At 34.0% G+C, this 19,491-nt stretch overlaps 1 protein-coding gene, 6 non-coding genes and 2 pseudogenes across 7 annotated transcripts; 2 read left to right on the top strand and 7 right to left on the bottom strand.

Annotated features, from left to right (window-relative positions):
* Nucleotides 1–2,573: 2,573 nt before the first annotated feature.
* On the bottom strand, nucleotides 2,574–2,769 carry LOC125824706 (U2 spliceosomal RNA). Its single transcript, XR_007442786.1, has one exon. It is a non-coding gene; the product is annotated as a U2 spliceosomal RNA (small nuclear RNA).
* Nucleotides 2,770–3,827: 1,058 nt separating this feature from the next.
* On the bottom strand, nucleotides 3,828–4,009 carry LOC125824730 (U2 spliceosomal RNA; annotated as a pseudogene).
* Nucleotides 4,010–4,494: 485 nt separating this feature from the next.
* LOC125824698 (U2 spliceosomal RNA) lies at nucleotides 4,495–4,690 on the bottom strand. The gene has a single exon (XR_007442779.1). It is a non-coding gene; the product is annotated as a U2 spliceosomal RNA (small nuclear RNA).
* A 1,762-nt stretch (nucleotides 4,691–6,452) lies between these two features.
* On the bottom strand, nucleotides 6,453–6,648 carry LOC125824732 (U2 spliceosomal RNA). The gene has a single exon (XR_007442804.1). It is a non-coding gene; the product is annotated as a U2 spliceosomal RNA (small nuclear RNA).
* Nucleotides 6,649–8,300: 1,652 nt separating this feature from the next.
* On the top strand, nucleotides 8,301–8,371 carry TRNAG-GCC (transfer RNA glycine (anticodon GCC)). Its single transcript has one exon. It is a non-coding gene; the product is annotated as a tRNA-Gly (tRNA).
* Nucleotides 8,372–8,785: 414 nt separating this feature from the next.
* On the bottom strand, nucleotides 8,786–8,981 carry LOC125824705 (U2 spliceosomal RNA). Its single transcript, XR_007442785.1, has one exon. It is a non-coding gene; the product is annotated as a U2 spliceosomal RNA (small nuclear RNA).
* Nucleotides 8,982–9,688: 707 nt separating this feature from the next.
* On the bottom strand, nucleotides 9,689–9,853 carry LOC125824728 (U2 spliceosomal RNA; annotated as a pseudogene).
* Nucleotides 9,854–10,312: 459 nt separating this feature from the next.
* LOC125824713 (U2 spliceosomal RNA) lies at nucleotides 10,313–10,507 on the bottom strand. Its single transcript, XR_007442793.1, has one exon. It is a non-coding gene; the product is annotated as a U2 spliceosomal RNA (small nuclear RNA).
* Nucleotides 10,508–12,331: 1,824 nt separating this feature from the next.
* LOC125824624 (uncharacterized) lies at nucleotides 12,332–12,703 on the top strand. The gene has a single exon (XM_049504022.1). The coding sequence runs from the start codon at nucleotides 12,332–12,334 to the stop codon at nucleotides 12,701–12,703; it is 372 nt and encodes a 123-aa protein (XP_049359979.1).
* The last annotated feature ends 6,788 nt before the right edge of the window (nucleotides 12,704–19,491 follow it).

Here is a 19,491-nt window from a genome sequence, read left to right as displayed (position 1 = left end):
TGTCGGTTATTAGTAGCTCCCACAGTTCAGTCAGACTCTATTGCATTGACCATATTTCAGTACAGTCAGTATTCAGTCTCAGCTTGTTATAAATTTGGTCATTGCATTCAGTTAGCTCAGTATTCAGTATTTCAGTATCTATATCATGTTCAGATTATATCATTGCTCAGTATGCTTTGTTCAGTTATATGTTATTTCAGCTTTACCCCATCCTGCATGCTCAGTACCTTTCAAGTACTGACGCATACGTGCGCTACATCTTCTCGTGATGTAGGTTCAGGTTCTCAGCATCCAGATCACGCTTAAGTCGGTTCCCGATCTCCAGTTCAGCAGAATCAGTGGTGAGTCCTTATTCTCCGAGGACAATAGTCATGAGTTTCTTTTCAGTATTTTTAGTCTTTAGTTTCAGTTTTGCTAGATCTAGTTGGGGCATGTCCCAACATTTCTAGTCAGTTTAGAGGCTTATTTCAGACATAGTTAGATTCAGCCTAGTATTTTGAGTTTGATATCTCTTTTGTATTAAACTCTCAGATTTGATATATTCAGCTATAGTATATGGGTATTCCCCATCTTTTCAGATTTATTTATGAATTAGCTTCCGCATCAGTTTATTTTCTTTAGTATGCTCATGATCATGCCAGCAGGGTTAGCTTGGGATCACTTGTGGTCCTAGGTCCCGTGTCCGCGTCTCGGGGGTAGCTCGGGGCGTGACAAGATGTATTGAAGGATGCTTTGGTAATTTCCTATGATGAATTCGTTTTGTTTGTTTCTTTTAAATTTCTTTTACTATACTAAATAATTGTATTAAATATTATGAATCACGATAATTAATTACTTAAACATTTAAAAGATATAAAAATATATAAAAGATCTGATTGACTCTTAAATTTTACCGGTGACACATAAATTGGGACAAATGAAATAATATATATTATTTAAAAATTTCTTAGAAAGTACTATAAATTATAGTAATTAACAACTAGAAATATTTCAAAGACAAAAAAAATTGATTGAATCTCAAAGTTTTTTCAGTACTACATAAATTGAGAAATAAGAAATGACCTCTATTATTTGAAAATGACATAAAAGTATTACAAATCATACCATAAGAATTAACAATTTAAAATTTTAAAAGACTTTAATGCTTTATACTTATTCTATTTTCAACTTTGGACAAAAATATCCTCCCAATATGCATATTTTTTTAAACAAAAAGTGGGACCCATTATTGATGTATTCAAGGATGCTTTAGTAATTTTCCTATGATGAATTCGTTTTGTTTGTTGTTTATTTTTTTTAAAAATAATTGTATAAAATATTATAAATCACAATAATTATTTACTTAAATATTCAAAAGATATAAAAATATGTAAAAGATCTAATTAACTCTTCAAATTTTATCGGTGACACATAAATTGGACAAATAAAATAATATATATTATTTGAAAATTACTTAGAAAGTACAATAATTTATAGTAATTAACAATAGAATATTTTAAAGACAAAAAAAATTTGATTGAATCTCTAAATTTTATTAGTACCACATAAATTGAGAAAGAAGAAATAACCTTTATTATTTCAAAATTGCGTAAGAGATATTACAAATCATACAACAATAATTAGCAATTTAGAATGTTAAAAGACATAAATATTTTTTTTACCATAGTTAACAATAATTAAAAATTTAAACTATTTTAAATCAATATTAAAGTTTGATTAACTCTTTAATTTTGTCTTTGTCACATAAATTGAAAATACATATTGGGCCCGTACTAGCACGGGCTCCGATATCTAGTTATTATACTTATAAGAGCAAATACTACACTTGATCTTACATTTTCAATTTACTGATATAAAATATTTTAGGGGTGGTACCTTGCTGCTAAGTAAAGAAGATGAAATATACGCCCTCTATTCATTTTTATATGTCATCCTTACTATAAATAATTGACTCGTAATACTTGCCATTCATAAAATCAATACATAAATAATTAAAATAATCTTTCTATTTTACCCTTATGAGTTATTAGTCTTGAAAATATTCATTTGACCAATATAGAAACTAATATGGGGTGAATAAGGAAAGAATAGTAAACTTGCTTACTTTCTTAATGCACGTAAATTTAAAATGGTGGCATATAAATTGAAACAAAGAAAGTATTATAATATCAAAGCACCAGTGGTCTAGTGATAAATAGTACCCTGCCACGGTACAGACCCGGGTTTGATTCCCGTCTGGTGCATTAGTTGAGTGCCATGAAGATAATTGTGCAAATGTGAAAACTTGGGTCTTCACCACGTCTGATATTAGATGACAAAATAGCACATTTGAGCCGCTATTTTTTTTTTTTTAATGTCGGTAGAGATTACAACATGGAAATCGAATTATTATATATTTGGTCATACTATAATTGACTTTGGTAAGACAATATATAAGGTCACCATTTAACATTGGTTGCAAGATTTTATGAGTTATAGCTATAGATATGAGATTTTATGGATCAAACTGCCCAATATTAGAAGGGACAAATTGTGTACTGGTATGAAATATAAGGTTTTTAGAACTAGAATTGGTGGGGTGTGCCAGGCCAAGGCAATAGTGCAACACCTAGGCGACACTTGAAGGTCCCGATAGCAAGCTACCGTGGTGGACTTTTCCCCTAAAAAAATAGAGTTAATATCGTGTGAGTCAATGACTCACATATCAGATATTAAACTGATAAGAACAGATACTACACTTGATCTTAGCCAAAAGGCCGAGAAAGGTATGATTTTCTAAGCGTTATGTCGAGCTATTTTATATGTCACTTGTTGCATAAAATCTCTCTTTCTAGTCAGTGTGGGACTTGAATAGCTTCTATACTTTATATTAAATTAATTCAATCCCATTAATTGTCTATACTCTATAATATAATTTTTGATCAAAGTGCAGTGAATGAAACAATTTACATTTTGGGGGCTGCAAAGTAGTTTCAACAATTCTGCTGAAATTAACAGTTGATTACTTGTCATGTTAGTTTAATTCTTTGAGATTCATAGAGAGCTTCCCAAATATTTCTATCAAATTTTACTACTTTTGCTAAAAATCTAACATTCTACTATGAAAAAGCAAAAAGGTTAGTTTTAAGAGGTGATGCAGTTAGTGAAAAAATCAGGAATGTCACATAAGGTACGAAATTTATGCATGTGATCTAAAAGCTACTTTTTGACCCTCTTTAAATTTGAGGCTTCAAAAGATCGACCTTTTCCTTATGTTAAAGGGACTCAGCTGTTTATATATAAATTGAAATATATATTCAACTGTTCAATGCTTGAAGAAATTCACTTGAGCTTAAAGTTATTAATTGAAATATGTAAAAATGTTTAATTTGTTGCCAACATAACATTTTCCACAGTAACGTATCGATCTCGCTCCAAAAATGTTAAAGGTTAATAATAATTTCATAAAAATCCCAAGTATTAATATCTTTGTCCTGGATCTCGAAGAAACTCCTTCAACAAACAATTGAAAGAAAGGTTTACAATAAGAATTTGTGGGGTGCGCCAAGCTGAGGCAATAGTGCAACACCTAGGCGACGTTTAAAGGTCTTGATAGCAAGCTACTGTGATGGACCTTCCCCTCATATTTCCTTAGTTCTTAACAATATTAAAAACTAATACGAAACACATAAATTATTTTTCACGAGTCTTTAAAGATATGTCAATTAATATATAACACAAATTGAATCTTTTGATCATCTAGAGTTTTGACAATGTTGAGTATGGCCATATAGTTCCCAAAAAATTGATAAGTGATAATGTAAAGTAAGCTTTTACAACTAAATTTATTGGGGTGCGCCAAGCCATGCCAGTAGTGCAACAACACCATAGGATGCTTGAATGTTTCGAATCCCGATAGCAAGCTACCTCGGTGAACCTCCCCCTCAAAAATAGAGTTAATATCAGATATTATACTGATAAGAACAAATACTACACTTAATATTTCGTTTTCAATTTATTGATAATCAAAATTTTAGGGGTGGTAGAATAGTACCCTATCACGGTACAGATCGGGGTTCGATTCCCGGCTGGTGCATTATAGAGTGCTGTGAAGATAAATTGTTCAATCAGTGAGAACTTGGGTCCTCACCTTGTCTGATAAAAGATGACAAAATAGTGCGTCTGAGCCTTTGTTTTTGCATTATTATTTTTATGTGTTGTTGGAGATTACAAGATGGGAAATTGAATTCGGTCCGATTATATATCGGATCACACTGAAATTGACTCTGGTAAGACTCTATATAGGGTCGCCATTTATTTTTAGTAGTACAGTACATCTTACTGGAAAAAAAAAGGTGCCAAATGCTAGGTTGAAACATTGGTTTCAAGATTTTTTGAGTTACAGCTAATATATAGTTCAGTATCTGATTTTAATTCAAATGTGCATTGGAATGGAACATAGAAGGGACAAATTGTGTACTGTTATGAAACAAAAGTTTTTTAGAACTAGAATTGGTGGGGTGAGCCAGGCCAAGGCAGTAGTGCAACACCAAGGCGACTCTTGAAGGTCCCAATAGCAAGCTACCGTGGTGAACCTCCCCCCTTAAAAAATAGAGTTAATATCGTGTGAGTCGATGACTCACATATCAGATATTAAACTGATAAGAACAGATACTACACTTGATCTTAGCCAAAAGGCCGAGAAAGGTATGACTTTTCATGTGTTATGCCGGGCTATTTTATATTCACTTTGTTACATAAAATCTCTCTTTCCAGTCAGTATGGGATTAGAAAAGCTTCTATATATTAAACTAGTAATCATCTTCTCTGGTTTTATATATTACACTAATTCAATTCCTTCAATCTTCTATAATTCCATTGATCAAAGAGTAGTGAATGAAACAATTTACGTTTTGTTGGCTGCAAAATAGTTCCAACAATGTTGCTGAAATTAAGAGTAGATCACTTGTTATGTTACTACTTCTGATAAAAATCTAACATTGTGTGAGTGCTAACATGAGTCGTATTGCCTATTCCTAAGCTGCATTACTGACAGAGAAGAAGATTTTTAGTATCAAGATGCTCTTCAAAAAGAAGTTATTTTTCCGACCCTACCCCAGGAGGATCAATAGTAATGCACTTACCCTACAACATGAATCAAACCGTCAACCTACAGGTTGATGTGAAGATGCTCAACCACTTGAGCAAGCCTCATTTATCCTGCGACAAGTTGATCAATTATACAGATGGCTTATAAAAGTCATCTGGACATAACAAGTTTACCGAGGTCCATTGTCTATTCCTAAGGTTCATCACTCCAAAATAAGATAGAAAACAAGAGAGGTAAATTACAATTTTTTGCCTACATAACATTTTCCACGGAACGTATTGATCTTGCTCCAAAAATGCTAAAGGTTAATTAACAAAAAACCTACGTACTAATATCTTTGTCCTGGATCTGAAAGAAACCCCTTCAACAAACAATTGAAAGAAAGGTTTACAAGCTAAAATTGGTGGGGTGCGCGAGGCTTAAAGGTCCCGATAGCAAGCTACCTTGATGGACCTTCCCCTCATACGCCTTAGTTGTGAACAATATTGAAAACTAATAAGAAACACATTATTTTTCCACGAGTCTTCAAAGATTTGTCAATCAATAACACAAATCAAATCTTTTGGTCATCTAGAGATTTCAGAATGTTGAGTATGACGTTATATTTCCAAAAAAATGATAAGTGATAATGTAAAGTAAGTTTTACAATTGTTTTAGTGGGGTGCGCTAAGCCAAGTCAGTAGTGCAACGCCAAAGGACGCTTGAAGGTCCTGAATCCCAATAGCAAGCTACCGTGCGGACTGCCCCTAAAAAATAGTTGGTATAAGATATATACCGATAAGAATAGAACTACACTTGATCGTACTATACGAATAACTACTTAAAATGGAATTCTCAAAACATCTAGCACCAGTGGTCTAGTGGTAGAATAGTACCCTGCCACAGTACAGACCAGTGTTCGATTCCCGTCTGGTGCATTCCTGGCTGGTCCATTATGGAGTGCTGTGAAGATAAATTGCGCAGTCAGTGAGAACTTGGGTCCTCATCTTGTCTGATAACAGACGACAAAATAGTGCATCTGAGCCTCTGTTTTTCCATTATCATTTTTATATGTTGTTGGAGATTACAAGATGGGAAATTGAATTCGATCCGACTATATATCAAATAATATTGAAATTGACTCTGGTAAGACTATATATAGGGTCACCATTTTTTTTTAGTAGTGTACAGTACATCTTACTGGAAAAAAACAAAGGTGCCAAATGCTAGGTTGAAACATTGGTTTAAAGATTTTATGAGTTATAGGCTTATAGCTAATATATAGTTCAGTATCTGATTTTAATTCAAATGTGGATTGCAATGGAACATAGAAGAGACAAATTGTATACTGTTATGAAACAAAAGGTTTTTAAAACTAGAATTGGTGGGGTGAGCCAGGCCAAGGCAGTAGTGCAACACCTAGGCGACTCTTGAAAGTCCCGATAGCAAGCTACCGTGGTGGACCTTCCCCCTCAAAAAATAGAGTTAATATCGTGTGAGTCGATGACTCACATATCAGATATTAAACTGATAAGAACAGATACTACACTTGATCTTAGCCAAAAGGCCGAGAAAGGTATGATTCTCTATGTGTTATGCCGGGCTATTTTATATGTCACTTGTTGCATAAAATCTCTCTTTCTAGGCAGTGTGGGACTAGAAGAGATTCTATATATTAAACTAGTAATCATCTTCTCTGGTTTTATATATAAAACTAATTCAATCCCATTAATCGTCTATAATATAGTAAGTATTGATCAAAGAGCAGTGAATGAAACAATTTACGTTTTGTTGGCTGCAAAATAGTTTCAACAATTTATCTTTCGATATTTATTAGATGTTTTTCGAGAATTGAGCACTATTAAAACTTAAGAAGAACTATGGTTCGAAACAACTGGTGTAGGCTTCATAATAGTTTCAACAATTTTGCTGAAATTAACTGTTGGTTACTTGTCAAGTTAGTTTAATTCTTTGAGAGCTTCCCAAATATTATTTCATCTATTTAGCTACCTTTTGCTAAAAATCTAACATTATGTTATCAGTGATAGAATCAGGAATGTTGTCACATAAGATACGGGATTTATGCATGTGATCTAAAAGCTATTTTTTGAGGAGTCCAGCACCAAAATGGACACTTTTTGAACCCTAAACACCAAAAAGGACCCTCTCTAAAAACACACACCAAAACGGACCGTTCTCCCATTTATGAATGAACTATAACTTCCATCTTTTAATAGCGTCATCTCTGTTAACTCTAAATACATCCAAAATAATATTACATAACTTTAAAGGTAGTTCACCCACAAATGGGCAAACTACAGTTCTTTTTACTAGATCCTCACGTGAATCTATGTCTCTTTCTTCCTCACATGAAGCTATATCTCCATTTTCAACAATAAATATGTGTTATTCACTCCAAATTTTCTCATTCATCTTCTACTTTTTTTTATCTGATTTTTGAAATTTGATAGACATGTCTCAACAATCCGGAAAGTTTGTATATTCAATTGAACTAGATATTTGTAAATGCAAAGAGTATTGTAAAATGAAAATATCAAGGACTCCAAGAAATCTTGGTTGTAAATTTTGGAGTTGTGCACGTTCAAAGGTAAAAAAACTAATTTGTTCACTTCAAAATATTTGGTATTCAGTTGTTTCTTGTTTTGTTATTTCAGGAAAATGATGGATGCAATTGTTTTTGGTGAGCAGAAAACATGTTCATAAAAAAAGAAACGTTGACGTTCTGCTTTGTCTTAGTTGGATCAATTTATTTATTTTTAAAAAAATTAGAGTACGCTCATAACTCAACGAATCGCAACATTATTTTTTAAAAAAAATATTGGAGTGTGCCTCATTACGGATGGACCCTAATAAAATTTTATAACAAAAATTGTGGCTTAGTTCATGAACTGCAATTGAATATGTTTTTTTTTTTTAAATATGACATCTTTGTTATTTTTCATATATAGTGATGCTCTTAGATCTAACGAGAAATTCATACTAATAAATTGCATTGCTCCAGGTCGTATGGCACAATGATGTAGTTTAAGTAGGCAAACTAGTCATAAGAGCAATCGTTATCCCCATCGACCTCAGTAGTTTTTTACTACTATTGTTATATTGATAAGAACATATACTACACTTAATCTTACGTTTCAATTTATTGATATCATATATTTAAGGGGAGGTACTTTGCGAGTAATTATATAAAATGGAATTCTTAAAACGTCTAGCACCAGTGGTCTAGTGGTAGAATAGTACCCTGCCACGGTACAGACCCGGGTTCGATTCCCGGCTGGTGCATTATTCGAGTGCTGTGAAGACAAATTGCGTAGTCAATGAGAACTTGGGTCCTCACCTTGTCTGATAGTAGATGACAAAACAGCGCATCTGAGCCCTCTCTTTTTTCCACTATCATTTTTAAATGTCGTTGAAGAGTACAAGATGGGAAATCGAACTCAGTAGTATTACACATTATTATAGGTCATCTTACTGGAAAAAAAAAGTCCTCACCTTGTCTGATAGTAGATGACAAAACAGCGCAGCGCATCTGAGCCCTCTCTTTTTTCCACTATCATTTTTAAATGTCGTTGGAGATTACAAGATGGGAAATCGAACTCAGTAGTATTACACATTATTATAGGTCATCTTACTGGAAAAAAAAAGGTGCCAGATTATGTACTGCAATGAAATCAAAGGTTTTTAGAACTAGAATTGGTGGGGTGAGCCAGGCCGAGGCAGTAGTGCAACACCAAAGCGACTCATGAAGGCCCCAATAGCAAGCTACCGTGGTGAACCTCCCCCCTTAAAAAATAGAGTTAATATCGTGTGAGTCGATGACTCACATATCAGATATTAAACTGATAAGAACAGATACTACACTTGATCTTAGCCAAAAGGCCGAGAAAGGTATGATTTTCCATGTGTTATGCCGGGCTATTTTATATTCACTTTGTTACATAAAATCTCTCTTTCCAGTCAGTATGGGACTAGAAGAGCTTCTATATGTTAAGCTAGTAATCATCTTCTCTGGTTTTATATATTAAACTAATTCAATCCCATTAATCGTCTATAATTCCATTGATCAAATAGTAGTGAATGAAACAATATTTTACGTTTTGTTGGCTGCAAAATAGTTCCAAAATAAGATAGAAAACAAGAAATGTAAATTTCAATTTGTTGACATAACATTTTCCACCATAACGTATTGATCTTGCTCCAAAAATGTTAAAGGTTAATAATAACTTCACAAAAATCCTAAGTACTAATATCTTTGTCCTGGATCTCGAAGAAACTCCTTCAACAAACAATTGAAAGAAATGTTTACAACCTAGAATTGGTGGGGTGCACCAAGCCAAGGTAGTAGTGCAACACCTAGGCGATGTTTAAAGGTCCTGATAGCAAGCTACCGTGATGGACCTTCCCCTCATATTCCTCTGTTGTGAACAATTTTAAAAACTAATAAGAAACACAAATTATTTTTCACAAATCTTTAAAGATTTGTCGATTCATAACACAAATTGAATCTTTTGATACTCTAGAGATTTGAGACTGACCTTTTATAATTCCCAAAAAATTGATAAGTGAGAATGTAAAGTAAGCTTTTACAACTAAATTTAGTGGGGGTGCGTCAAGCCAAGACAGTAGTGCAATGCCAGAGGACGCTTGAAGGTCCTGAATCCCAATAGCAAGCTACCGTATGGACATTCCCTAAAAAATAGAGTCAGTATAATGTAATATACTAATATGAATAGATACTACACTTGATCTTACATTAGAGGTGGTACTTTGCGACTATGTAGGTAAAATGGTATTTTTAAAACATCAAGCACCAGTGGTCTAGTGGTAGAATAGTACCCTGCCATTGTACAGTCCTGGGTTCGATTCTCGGCTGGTGCAATATCTGAGTGCTGTGAAGATAAATTGTGCAGTCAGTGTTGTGTCTGATATTAGACGACAAAATAGTGCATCTGAGTCTCTTTTTCCATTATTATTTTTTAATGTTGTTAGAGATTACAAGATGTGAAATCGAATTTGGTCCAATTATATATTGGATCATACTGAAATTGACTCTGCTAAAACCATATATAGGGTCACCATTTATCTTTAGGAGTAGCACAGTACAACTTACTGAAAGAAAAGAACTAATATTAGCTCAGTAGCTCTTATGGATCAAACTTGCCAAAATTAGAAGGGACAAATTGTGTACTGTTATGAAAAAAAAGGTTTTTAGAACTAGTATTGGTGGGGTGAGCCAGGCCAAGGCAGTAGTGCAACACCAGGGCGACTCATGCAGGTCCCGATAGCAAGCTACCATGGTGAACCTCCCCCTTAAAAAATAGAGTTAATATCGTGTGAGTCGATGACTCACATATCAGATATTAAACTGATAAGAACAGATACTACACTTGATCTTAGCCAAAAGGCCGAGAAAGGTATGCTTTTCCATGTGTTATGCCGGGATATTTTATAAGTCACTTGTTAAATTAAATCTCTCTTTCTAGGCAGTGTGGGATAAAAATGTGTCTGGAAAATTAGAAGGACTCTAAGAAGTTCATCTATCAAAATTAAGGCCATGGAAACAATGTTTTTGATTATTTTTTTGATTCGTCGATGGATTTTCTTTATTTATTGATAAAAATCACCAGTCATTAAGTTCAATATCTTCCAAGAGGGGAAGTATCAAGTGATTTCTTTTCATTTTCTTATGTTTTTGGTGTAAGAATTATTATTTATTTACTAATAATTATTTCTTACTTATGGCCCAAGTTTACTTGGAATCAAAGTAATACCATAAATAATATTTGATAAGGAATAGATCTCGTCCGTACATTGGTTACTTGATGGACGTACCAGATTAAGTCATAACCTCTATAAATTGGTCATCTCTCCACACATTAGGGTTACCACATATTCTCTACATTAATTCCATCGCTGACAGTTGTGGTAACATAAAGTTAGGGCAAGGAGGTAGAAACCAATTTACGACTAATGCTTCCGCTTCTCTTTGTGATGATGTCTTCCACATCATGTATGTGCCTCTAACATTCTCTATGTAAGATTATCATGTTCAAGATCCTGAAAGTATTTAATCTTACATGTGGCATCAGAGCCTAGATTGTTTGAATGGATAATCTTCGTATATAAAATAAATAAAAATTATGTATTCGTCATATCTTAGTGCTTGATTGCATGTATTGGTGACGGAACTTCCCAGAGATTCTTCATAGAAATTATTTTCATATGTATCAAAGATATACTGATTTATTGAAATAATGGAAAACCATTAATTATTAATTTTGTATGAAACAAATATTTTCATAACACTAGTATTATTATTAAAATATGTTTGAAGTAGATCTCTTTCCTCCGACCCATTATAATTTATAGGGAAAGCAAAAGTTGCACTGTCCAATATTAGTCCATAACTGATTTAGCTAGTTTTTGCGGAAAACTTGCAAGTTAATTTAATGTAATGGTTATGTTTTGTTTTAGATTGTGCAATAAATTAAAGTGATCGTTATACTAAACAATAAATATTATGTGTGTACTTTGTGCAAAATAGTTTGTTAGTCACCAAAGTGGCCAAACTAGAGAAATTAACGTTTACACATATCATGCTTATGATCACTTGATGCATGTATTATGTTTCTATAGTTTGTTAGTCACCGAAGTGGCCAAACTAAAATTTTTAAAATTATTTGCGTGCACAAAATTTTATGAGATTATGTATGCATTTGTATTCATATAGCATGTTAGTCACCAAAGTGGCTAAACTAGTATGGTTAAGAAAAATATGCATTCATAAAACTGTCAGTTATCTATGAAGGTTAATTAAATGCCTATTTATTGAAAAAATAAATAGATAAATTGACTTTCACTATTGCTAGAACTTAAGAATTTACCCAAAGGTAAATCCATCATTCTACGAATAGTGAAAATTATGAGGTAAATTAATCTTTTTAGTCAAACCTATATTGTATATCCAAAGATGTCATATATGTTTGATTAAAAATATTCAATTACCTATTAAAGATAAAATTGGCATTTTAATTATGATAATATGTCGTAATATCTACCCAAAGGAGAATTACGATATATTTTTATCGCTTTACTGAATTCACATTATTTTCTGATTTGTGAGCATGCATGTATATCTATTTTGCAGTTATTCCTCTTCATTCGCATGCTTCGTTTGTTACTGTGTTCAATGGATTAAACTTCTCTGAATGACATGAACAAGTATAGTTCCACTTAGGTGTGATGGATCTTGACTTGGCTCTGCTGAATGACAAACCTACTGCAATTACTGATAAGAGCAGTGAGGATGAGAAGTCTTTTCATAATTCATGGGAATGCTCTAACAAATTAAGCCTTATGTTCATGCGAATGACTGTTGCTAACAACATTAAGAGTACTATTCCACAAACAGAAAGTGCCAGGGAATACCTGAAGTTTGTGGAAGAACATTTTCGTTCTGCTGATAAGTCTCTCGTTGGTACACTAATGGCTGAACTTACGACCATGAAGTTTGATGGGTCGCGTAGTATGCAAAATCATATCATCGAGATGACTAACATTGCAACAAGACTTAGGACCTTGGGGATGAAAGTGGATGACACCTTCTTGGTTTAGTTCATTCTGAACTCATTGCCTCTTGAGTATGAACTATAACACTATTAAGGATAAGTGGGATGTTAGTGAATTGTCCAGTATGCTTACTCAAGAGGAGTCAAGACTTAAGAAACAAGGAGGTCATTCCATTAACCTCATTGGTCAAGGAGCTGGTAAAAGACTTAAAGTGAAGGCCAACAAGTTTAAGAAAAAGAAAGCACCCGCTAAAGTTCCACAGGATGCTCATAAGGAACTCGAGGCTGATGTGTGTCGTTTCTGTAAAAAGGAAGGACACTATCAGAAAGATTGCCTGAAACATAAAGCTTGGTTTGAAAAGAAAGGTACATTTAGTGTTTTTGTATGTTTCGAATCAAATTTAGTAGAAGTTCCTAATTATACTTGGTGGCTTGATTCTGGTGCAACTACTCATGTATCCACTATGTTGTAGGGATTCACTACGATCCAAACTACAAATCCAAATAAGGATTTCGTATTTTTGGGAAATCGCATGAAGGCTCAAATTGAAGGCATAGGGACTTATCGATTGATCTTGGAGACTGGACATCACCTTGATCTATTACAGACTGTTTATGTTCCTTCAGTTTCTAGGAATTTGATTTTCCTTTCAAGACTTGATGTTTCTGGATTGATTTTAAGTTTGGACATGGATGTTTCAATTTATATAAGAATACTATTACTGTTCTTATTGATGGTTTATATAGATTGAAACTCGATAATAATTTTTTTGAATCCTGCTTACTATTTATCAAAATATTGGAATTAAACGTAGTTCACTAAATGAAAGTTCTGCTTATTTGTGGCATAAATGTTTGGGTCATGTATCCAAAGAACGATTAAAAAGATTAGTAAAGAATGAAATTCTTCCGAATTTGAATTTTGCTGATCTTGATATATGTTTGGATTGCATTAAAGGAAAGCAAACCAAACATACCAAAAAAGGTGCCACAAGGAGCACTTAGCTTCTTGAAATTATACACACTGATATTTGCGGACCCTTTGATGTTCCATCTTTTGGAGGAGAAAAATATTTTATCACCTTTATCGATGATTTTTCACGTTATGGATTTATCTATTTGTTGAAAGAAAAATCTTAAGCAGTGGACACTCTCAAAGTGTACGTTAATGAGGTTGAAAGACAATTAGATAGAAAAGTGAAAATCATTATGTCAGATAGAGGTGGTGAATATTATGGAAAGTATAGCGAATCAGGACAATGTCCAGGTCCATTTGCAAAATTCCTTGAAGAACATGGCTTATGTGCACATTATACTATGCCTGGAACACCTCAACAAAATGGTGTTGCAGAAAGGCGTAATCGAACACTTATGGATATGGTTAGGAGTATGATGAGTAATTCCTCATTACCCAAATCATTGTGGATGTATGCTCTTAAAACCGGTGTATATTTATTAAACAGGATTCCTAGTAAAACAGTTCCAAAGACCCCTTTTGAACTGTGGACGGGAAGGAAGCCTAGTTTAAGACACCTGCATGTTTGGGGTTGTCAAGCGAAAGCTAGAGTTTATAATCCACATGAAAAGAAATTAGATTCTCGAACGGTAAGTGGTTACTTTATTGGTTATCCAGAGAAATCTAAAGGGTATAGGTTTTACTGTCCAAATCATAGTTCGAGAATTGTTGAACCGATAATGCAAAATTCATTGAGAATGGTGAAGTTAGTGGGAGTGTTGAACGACAAAGTGTGGAAATTAATGAGGTAAGGGTAAATATTTCATTGCCCATAAATGTACCTACTTCTGCACCAATAACAAATGTTGTTCCTCTTGTTGAAAAACACTTTAACAATATTGAACAATATTTGGGTGAAACACTTCAAGAAGGAACTAACTCACAAATATTTGACGCAAATGAATCACAAACAGTGCCATTAAGAAAATCTCAAAGAGAAAGAAAATCGGCCATTTCAGATGATTATGTGATTTATTTGCAAGAGTCAGATTTTGACATTGGAATTAATAAAGATCCAGTTTCATTTTCACAGGCTATAGAAAGCACTGAGTCTGATAAATGAATTAATGCCATGAATGAAGAGTTAAAATCCATGGAATACAACAAAATCTGGGATCTTGTTCAATTACCAGAAAGTTTTAAAAGAATTGGATGTAGATGGGTCTTCAAGACCAAACGCGATTCTAATGGTAATATTGAACGATATAAAGCTAGGCTTGTTGCCAAGGGATACATTAAAAAATGAGGCATTGATTATAAAGAGACCTTTTCACCGGTCTCAAAGAAAGACTCATTAAGAATTGTTTTGGCTTTAGTAGCTCATTATGATTTAGAGTTACATCAAATGGATGTGAAAACTGCCTTTCTTAATGGAGACCTCGAGGAGGGTGTTTATATGGACCAACCAGAGGGTTTCGAAATTAAAGGAAAAGATCAGATGGTGTGTAAACTAAAGAAGTCAATATATGGACTCAAACAAGCCTCATGACAATGATATATAAAGTTTAATGATACCATAACATCTTTTGGATTTAAGGAAATTACCGTTGATCGGTGCATATACCAAAATATTAGTGGGAATAAGTTTATATTTTTAGTCCTGTATGTTGATGACATTTTACTTGCTGCTAATGATTTAGGCATATTGCGTATGACGAAAGACTTTCTCTCTATGAAATTTGAAATGAAAGATATGGGTGAGGCATCCTATGTGATAGGGATAGAAATATTCCGTGATAGATCATAAGGATCATTGGGACTGTCTCAAAAAGGTTATATCGAAAGAGTTCTAGAGAGATTTAACATGAACAATTGTTTAGCAGGAATAGTTCCTATTCAAAAAGGGGACAAATTTAATCTCATGCAATGCCCAAAGAATGATATATAACGAAAAGAAATGGAAACAATTCCTTACTTTTCTATTGTTGGAAGTTTGATGTATGTTCAAACTTGCACAAGACTGGATATTAGTTTTGCGGTCGGAATGCTAGGATGATATCAAAGTAACCCTGGAATTGATCACTGGAAAGCTGCAAATATAGTCTTAAGGTACCTGAAGGGAACGAAGGATTACATGCTCATGTATAGGAGATCCAATCACTTAGAAGTTACTGGATACTCGGATTCAGATTTTGTTGGATGCGTTGATACTAGAAAGTCCACATTTGGTTACTTGTTCCTATTAGCTGAAGGAGCAATATCGTGAAAGAGTGCTAAGCAATCCGTCATTGCTACATCCACAATGGAAGCAGAATTTGTGGCATGTTATGAAGCCACAATTCATGCATTATGGTTGCGAAACTTCATTTCAGGACTTGGGGTTGTCGACACCATTACCAAGCTGCTGAAAATTTATTGTGATAATACTGCAACAATATTCTTCTCCAAGAACGATAAGTACTCCAAAGGTGCCAAACATATGGAATTAAAGTACTTTACCGTCAAGGAAGAAGTTCAGAAACAAAGAGTGTTACTTGAGAATATTAGAACTGATCTCATGATTGCAGATCTGTTAACAAAAGGCTTACAACCAAAGACATTTAAAGAACATGTTCAAAGAATGGGTCTTGGTTGTACTTATGATTGATGCACTTATGATATTTTTACACTCTGAGCTCAAATTATGTGTTTCTGATATACATTAATGAATTGCTTGTTTCTCATAATGGTGTACACATTATTGTTTGAGATATCACAAGATAAGTCTCTATGAGACATTATTGTGGACCATAAAATGTTATATGTTTTTATAGCTTAAGAACCTAGTATGATAAAGTTGCTAATGCAGTAGTATATGGAAGGAAGTATGTAGCTTAAAAATTATGTACAACCGCCATAACTCGCATTCGTAGTTTGTTATATTGTGGTATTTATGATGGACATTATAAAAGAGATTTATTTGACGCGCAACTAATGTTTATTAAATATTAATGTTATATGGTCATTGGGCCAAGTGGGAGAATGTAAGAATTATTATTTATTTACTATTAATTATTTCTTACTTATGGCCCAAGTTTACTTGGAATCAAAGTAATACCATAAATAATATTTAATAAGGAATAGATCTCGTCCGTACATTGGTTACTTGCTGGACGTACCAGATTAAGTCATAACATCTATAAATTGGTCCTCCCTCCACCCATTAGGGCTACCACATATTCTCTACATTAATTCCATCGCTGACGGTTGTGGTAACATAAAGTTAGGGCAAGGAGGTAGAAACCAATTTACGACTATCGCTTCCACTTCACTTCGTGATAATGCCTTCCGCATCAGGTATGTGCCTCTAACATTCTATATGTAAGATCATCATGTTCAAGATCCTAAAAGTATTTAATCTTACATTTGGTGAACTCGATTATCCATATCTACGTGGTTGGTGGATTTTCATGATGGTGGAATGGACCGAAAACCACAATCGATATGGAAAACCACCAATATCTCTTGTTTGTTTCATTGTACAAATTATTTAGTTTGGAAATTTTTTTGGTGAAGATGGAATAAAATTGATGTTGAGAATTTATACGCAAAACCCAACTAATTCAGGATTGAGGCATCATTGCAATGGTTGAATTGCTATTTTTGTATTATAGGTGTACTGCATTTCTTAGAAAGGTAAAAAACAATATGATTTACCAGACTGATCTTATCTGCATCAATTTCAGGATCTAAATAGGATAGAAAATTCTAAAACTATCAGTAGCATTACATGTGAAAGAGAATTTAGTCTCATTTGTTCTAATCTGGACTTAAGTTTGGAACCTTCTATCTCAGGAGGCAGTTACAACCAGTGTTTTAAAGGGCGTGTAACATCTCGCACCTAGAAACAACTATAAAGAGTTTAAAATATGAAAATATTGATTTTTGGAAAGAATAAGGAAATCTGGAAATTTTGTCTAAGTTAAGAAAGTGAGTTTTGGCCATTTTGAAACGGCCATAACTCCTATCTCAGGATGAGTTAGTAGCAGCTTTTGATATGGTTGGAAAGCCCTTGGAGAGATCTTTTCAACGCCGCCGAGATTACACGATTTCTACATCGTATGAATGAGATATGCCTTTCGGTAGTTGGGCTGTTGGATTGAGGGAAGTTCCAATCCGGATTTAGGGAAGGACAAAGTAGTCTTTTCTCCAAGTTATTTCCTAATTCGATTTTAGGGGTTTTATTGGGGTAAAAAAAGAATCTAAATCAGTTTTTGGTAAATTTAAGAACGCTAGGGCTTGGAGAAAAGAGAAAAAAAGAAAGAAAGCGTTTGAAGTGGAATTCATCGGGGGTGATCCCTATTAAGGTATGTGAGATCTTTTAGTGATGGGTTAGTTCACCCACACACCAATTTGTTTCAATTCAGCGATTTGGAGTTGTTTACATGTTAAGAAGTGAAGTTCTTGAAGAACATTTTTGAATTCTTGTTGGTTGATTGTTGAATGCCCAGTGTTGATTTGATTCGTGTTTGCAGGTTGTTTTTCGAGTTAAATCTATTGGGTATTGAGGGCACTAATGATCCTAAGTGTTTGGGGCAAGAACCATAGAAGTTCAGAGTGTTTAGAGATGAAAAAAGAAGGAGAAAAGTTGGAGTTTGCTGGCCAAGGGGTTGGGGCGCCGCGCCTCTCAGAGCGCCCCACTTCAGAGTCTGAAGATTGGCCTCTGGGGTGATGCGCCAGCCAGAGCGCCACAACTTCAGCTCTGAAGTTTGTGCTCTGGCGCCCTACGCCTCTCAGAGCGCCAAGGACGCCAGTTTACCCCATTCTTCCCCCCACCTTTTTGTACTAGTTCCTAAGTGATGTACCTATATTTCTTAGTTGATTCTAACACTCTAAAGTACATCTAAACATCATGAAATCATCCATAAACATGAGATAGTGAACCTTGAATCCATAATCCAATTCAAGGAAAGTTAAGATTAAAGTCAAGAGAAGTAAGAGTCAAGTTAAGATATGTTCCTAGAGTTTTCCAAGAGTCTTTTCCAAATGTTTTAACTTTGTTTTAAGACTTAAAGTTCAAGTTGAGTAAAGAGTAAAGAGTAAAGAGTAAAGTTTGAAGTTCATTTCTTCAAAAGTATATGGGGACTAAGTATTCCCAAAGAGATTTAAATTGTTTTTTCACATTTAAATAAGAACGAAAACTGAGATTTCCAAAGAGCCTTCGGGAAAGTTTTCAGAAAAAGAAATTGCTTTCTGAATGAAGCAAGAGGGGAAACTTTGCTTTCCAAGATGGCCTTTGAGCTAAGTTTTTGAACACTAATCTCAAATCAGAGAAAAAGTATGTTTTTTTAAAACATAAGAGCCAGTATATTTTGGGAGTAGTATTGAGCACCGAATTGGGGACGATCATGAGTTTAGATAACTCACGTCACCATAGAACCATGTAGCCATCATGGGTAGAAAAGGGTCATACTTTTTAGAGGAATCTTTTTCGCAATAGACTAGTGGATCCATTAGGCAGTTCAGGTTCTATACCTTTGGCTGGGTATAGGATGCGCTGGCAGCGTGAGGTAGATCGCTGTATTATCACTATAGCTCTTATGTGATGGTTGTCGGTTAGAGAAACTCCGACATAAGTTATTGTATTTTTATATACATTAGTTTATTGTATTCTTACATACATTTCAGAGTTATGTTGTATCCTTGTATATACACATAGTTGACATCATGTTTTTAAACAACTTTTCTTTATATTGCACTTGTTTAAACTGCTTTATATTGAAATGAGTTCAGTAAGTATTCATGAGTTGAAAAGAGCCAAGGTAAGTGTTTCTTACAGATTTCCCTCTCAAGCCTATGTTGTTTTAGCTTTCCAACTCGCATACTTGTACATTCAATGT

The sequence above is a fragment of the Solanum verrucosum genome, unplaced genomic scaffold, assembly GCF_900185275.1.
Source record: "Solanum verrucosum unplaced genomic scaffold, falcon-dt-bn FXZP01000022.1, whole genome shotgun sequence".
NCBI classification, from domain to species: Eukaryota; Viridiplantae; Streptophyta; class Magnoliopsida; order Solanales; family Solanaceae; genus Solanum; species Solanum verrucosum.
Note: the sequence above shows the minus strand (reverse complement) of the source record. Positions and strands in the feature narration are given on the sequence as shown.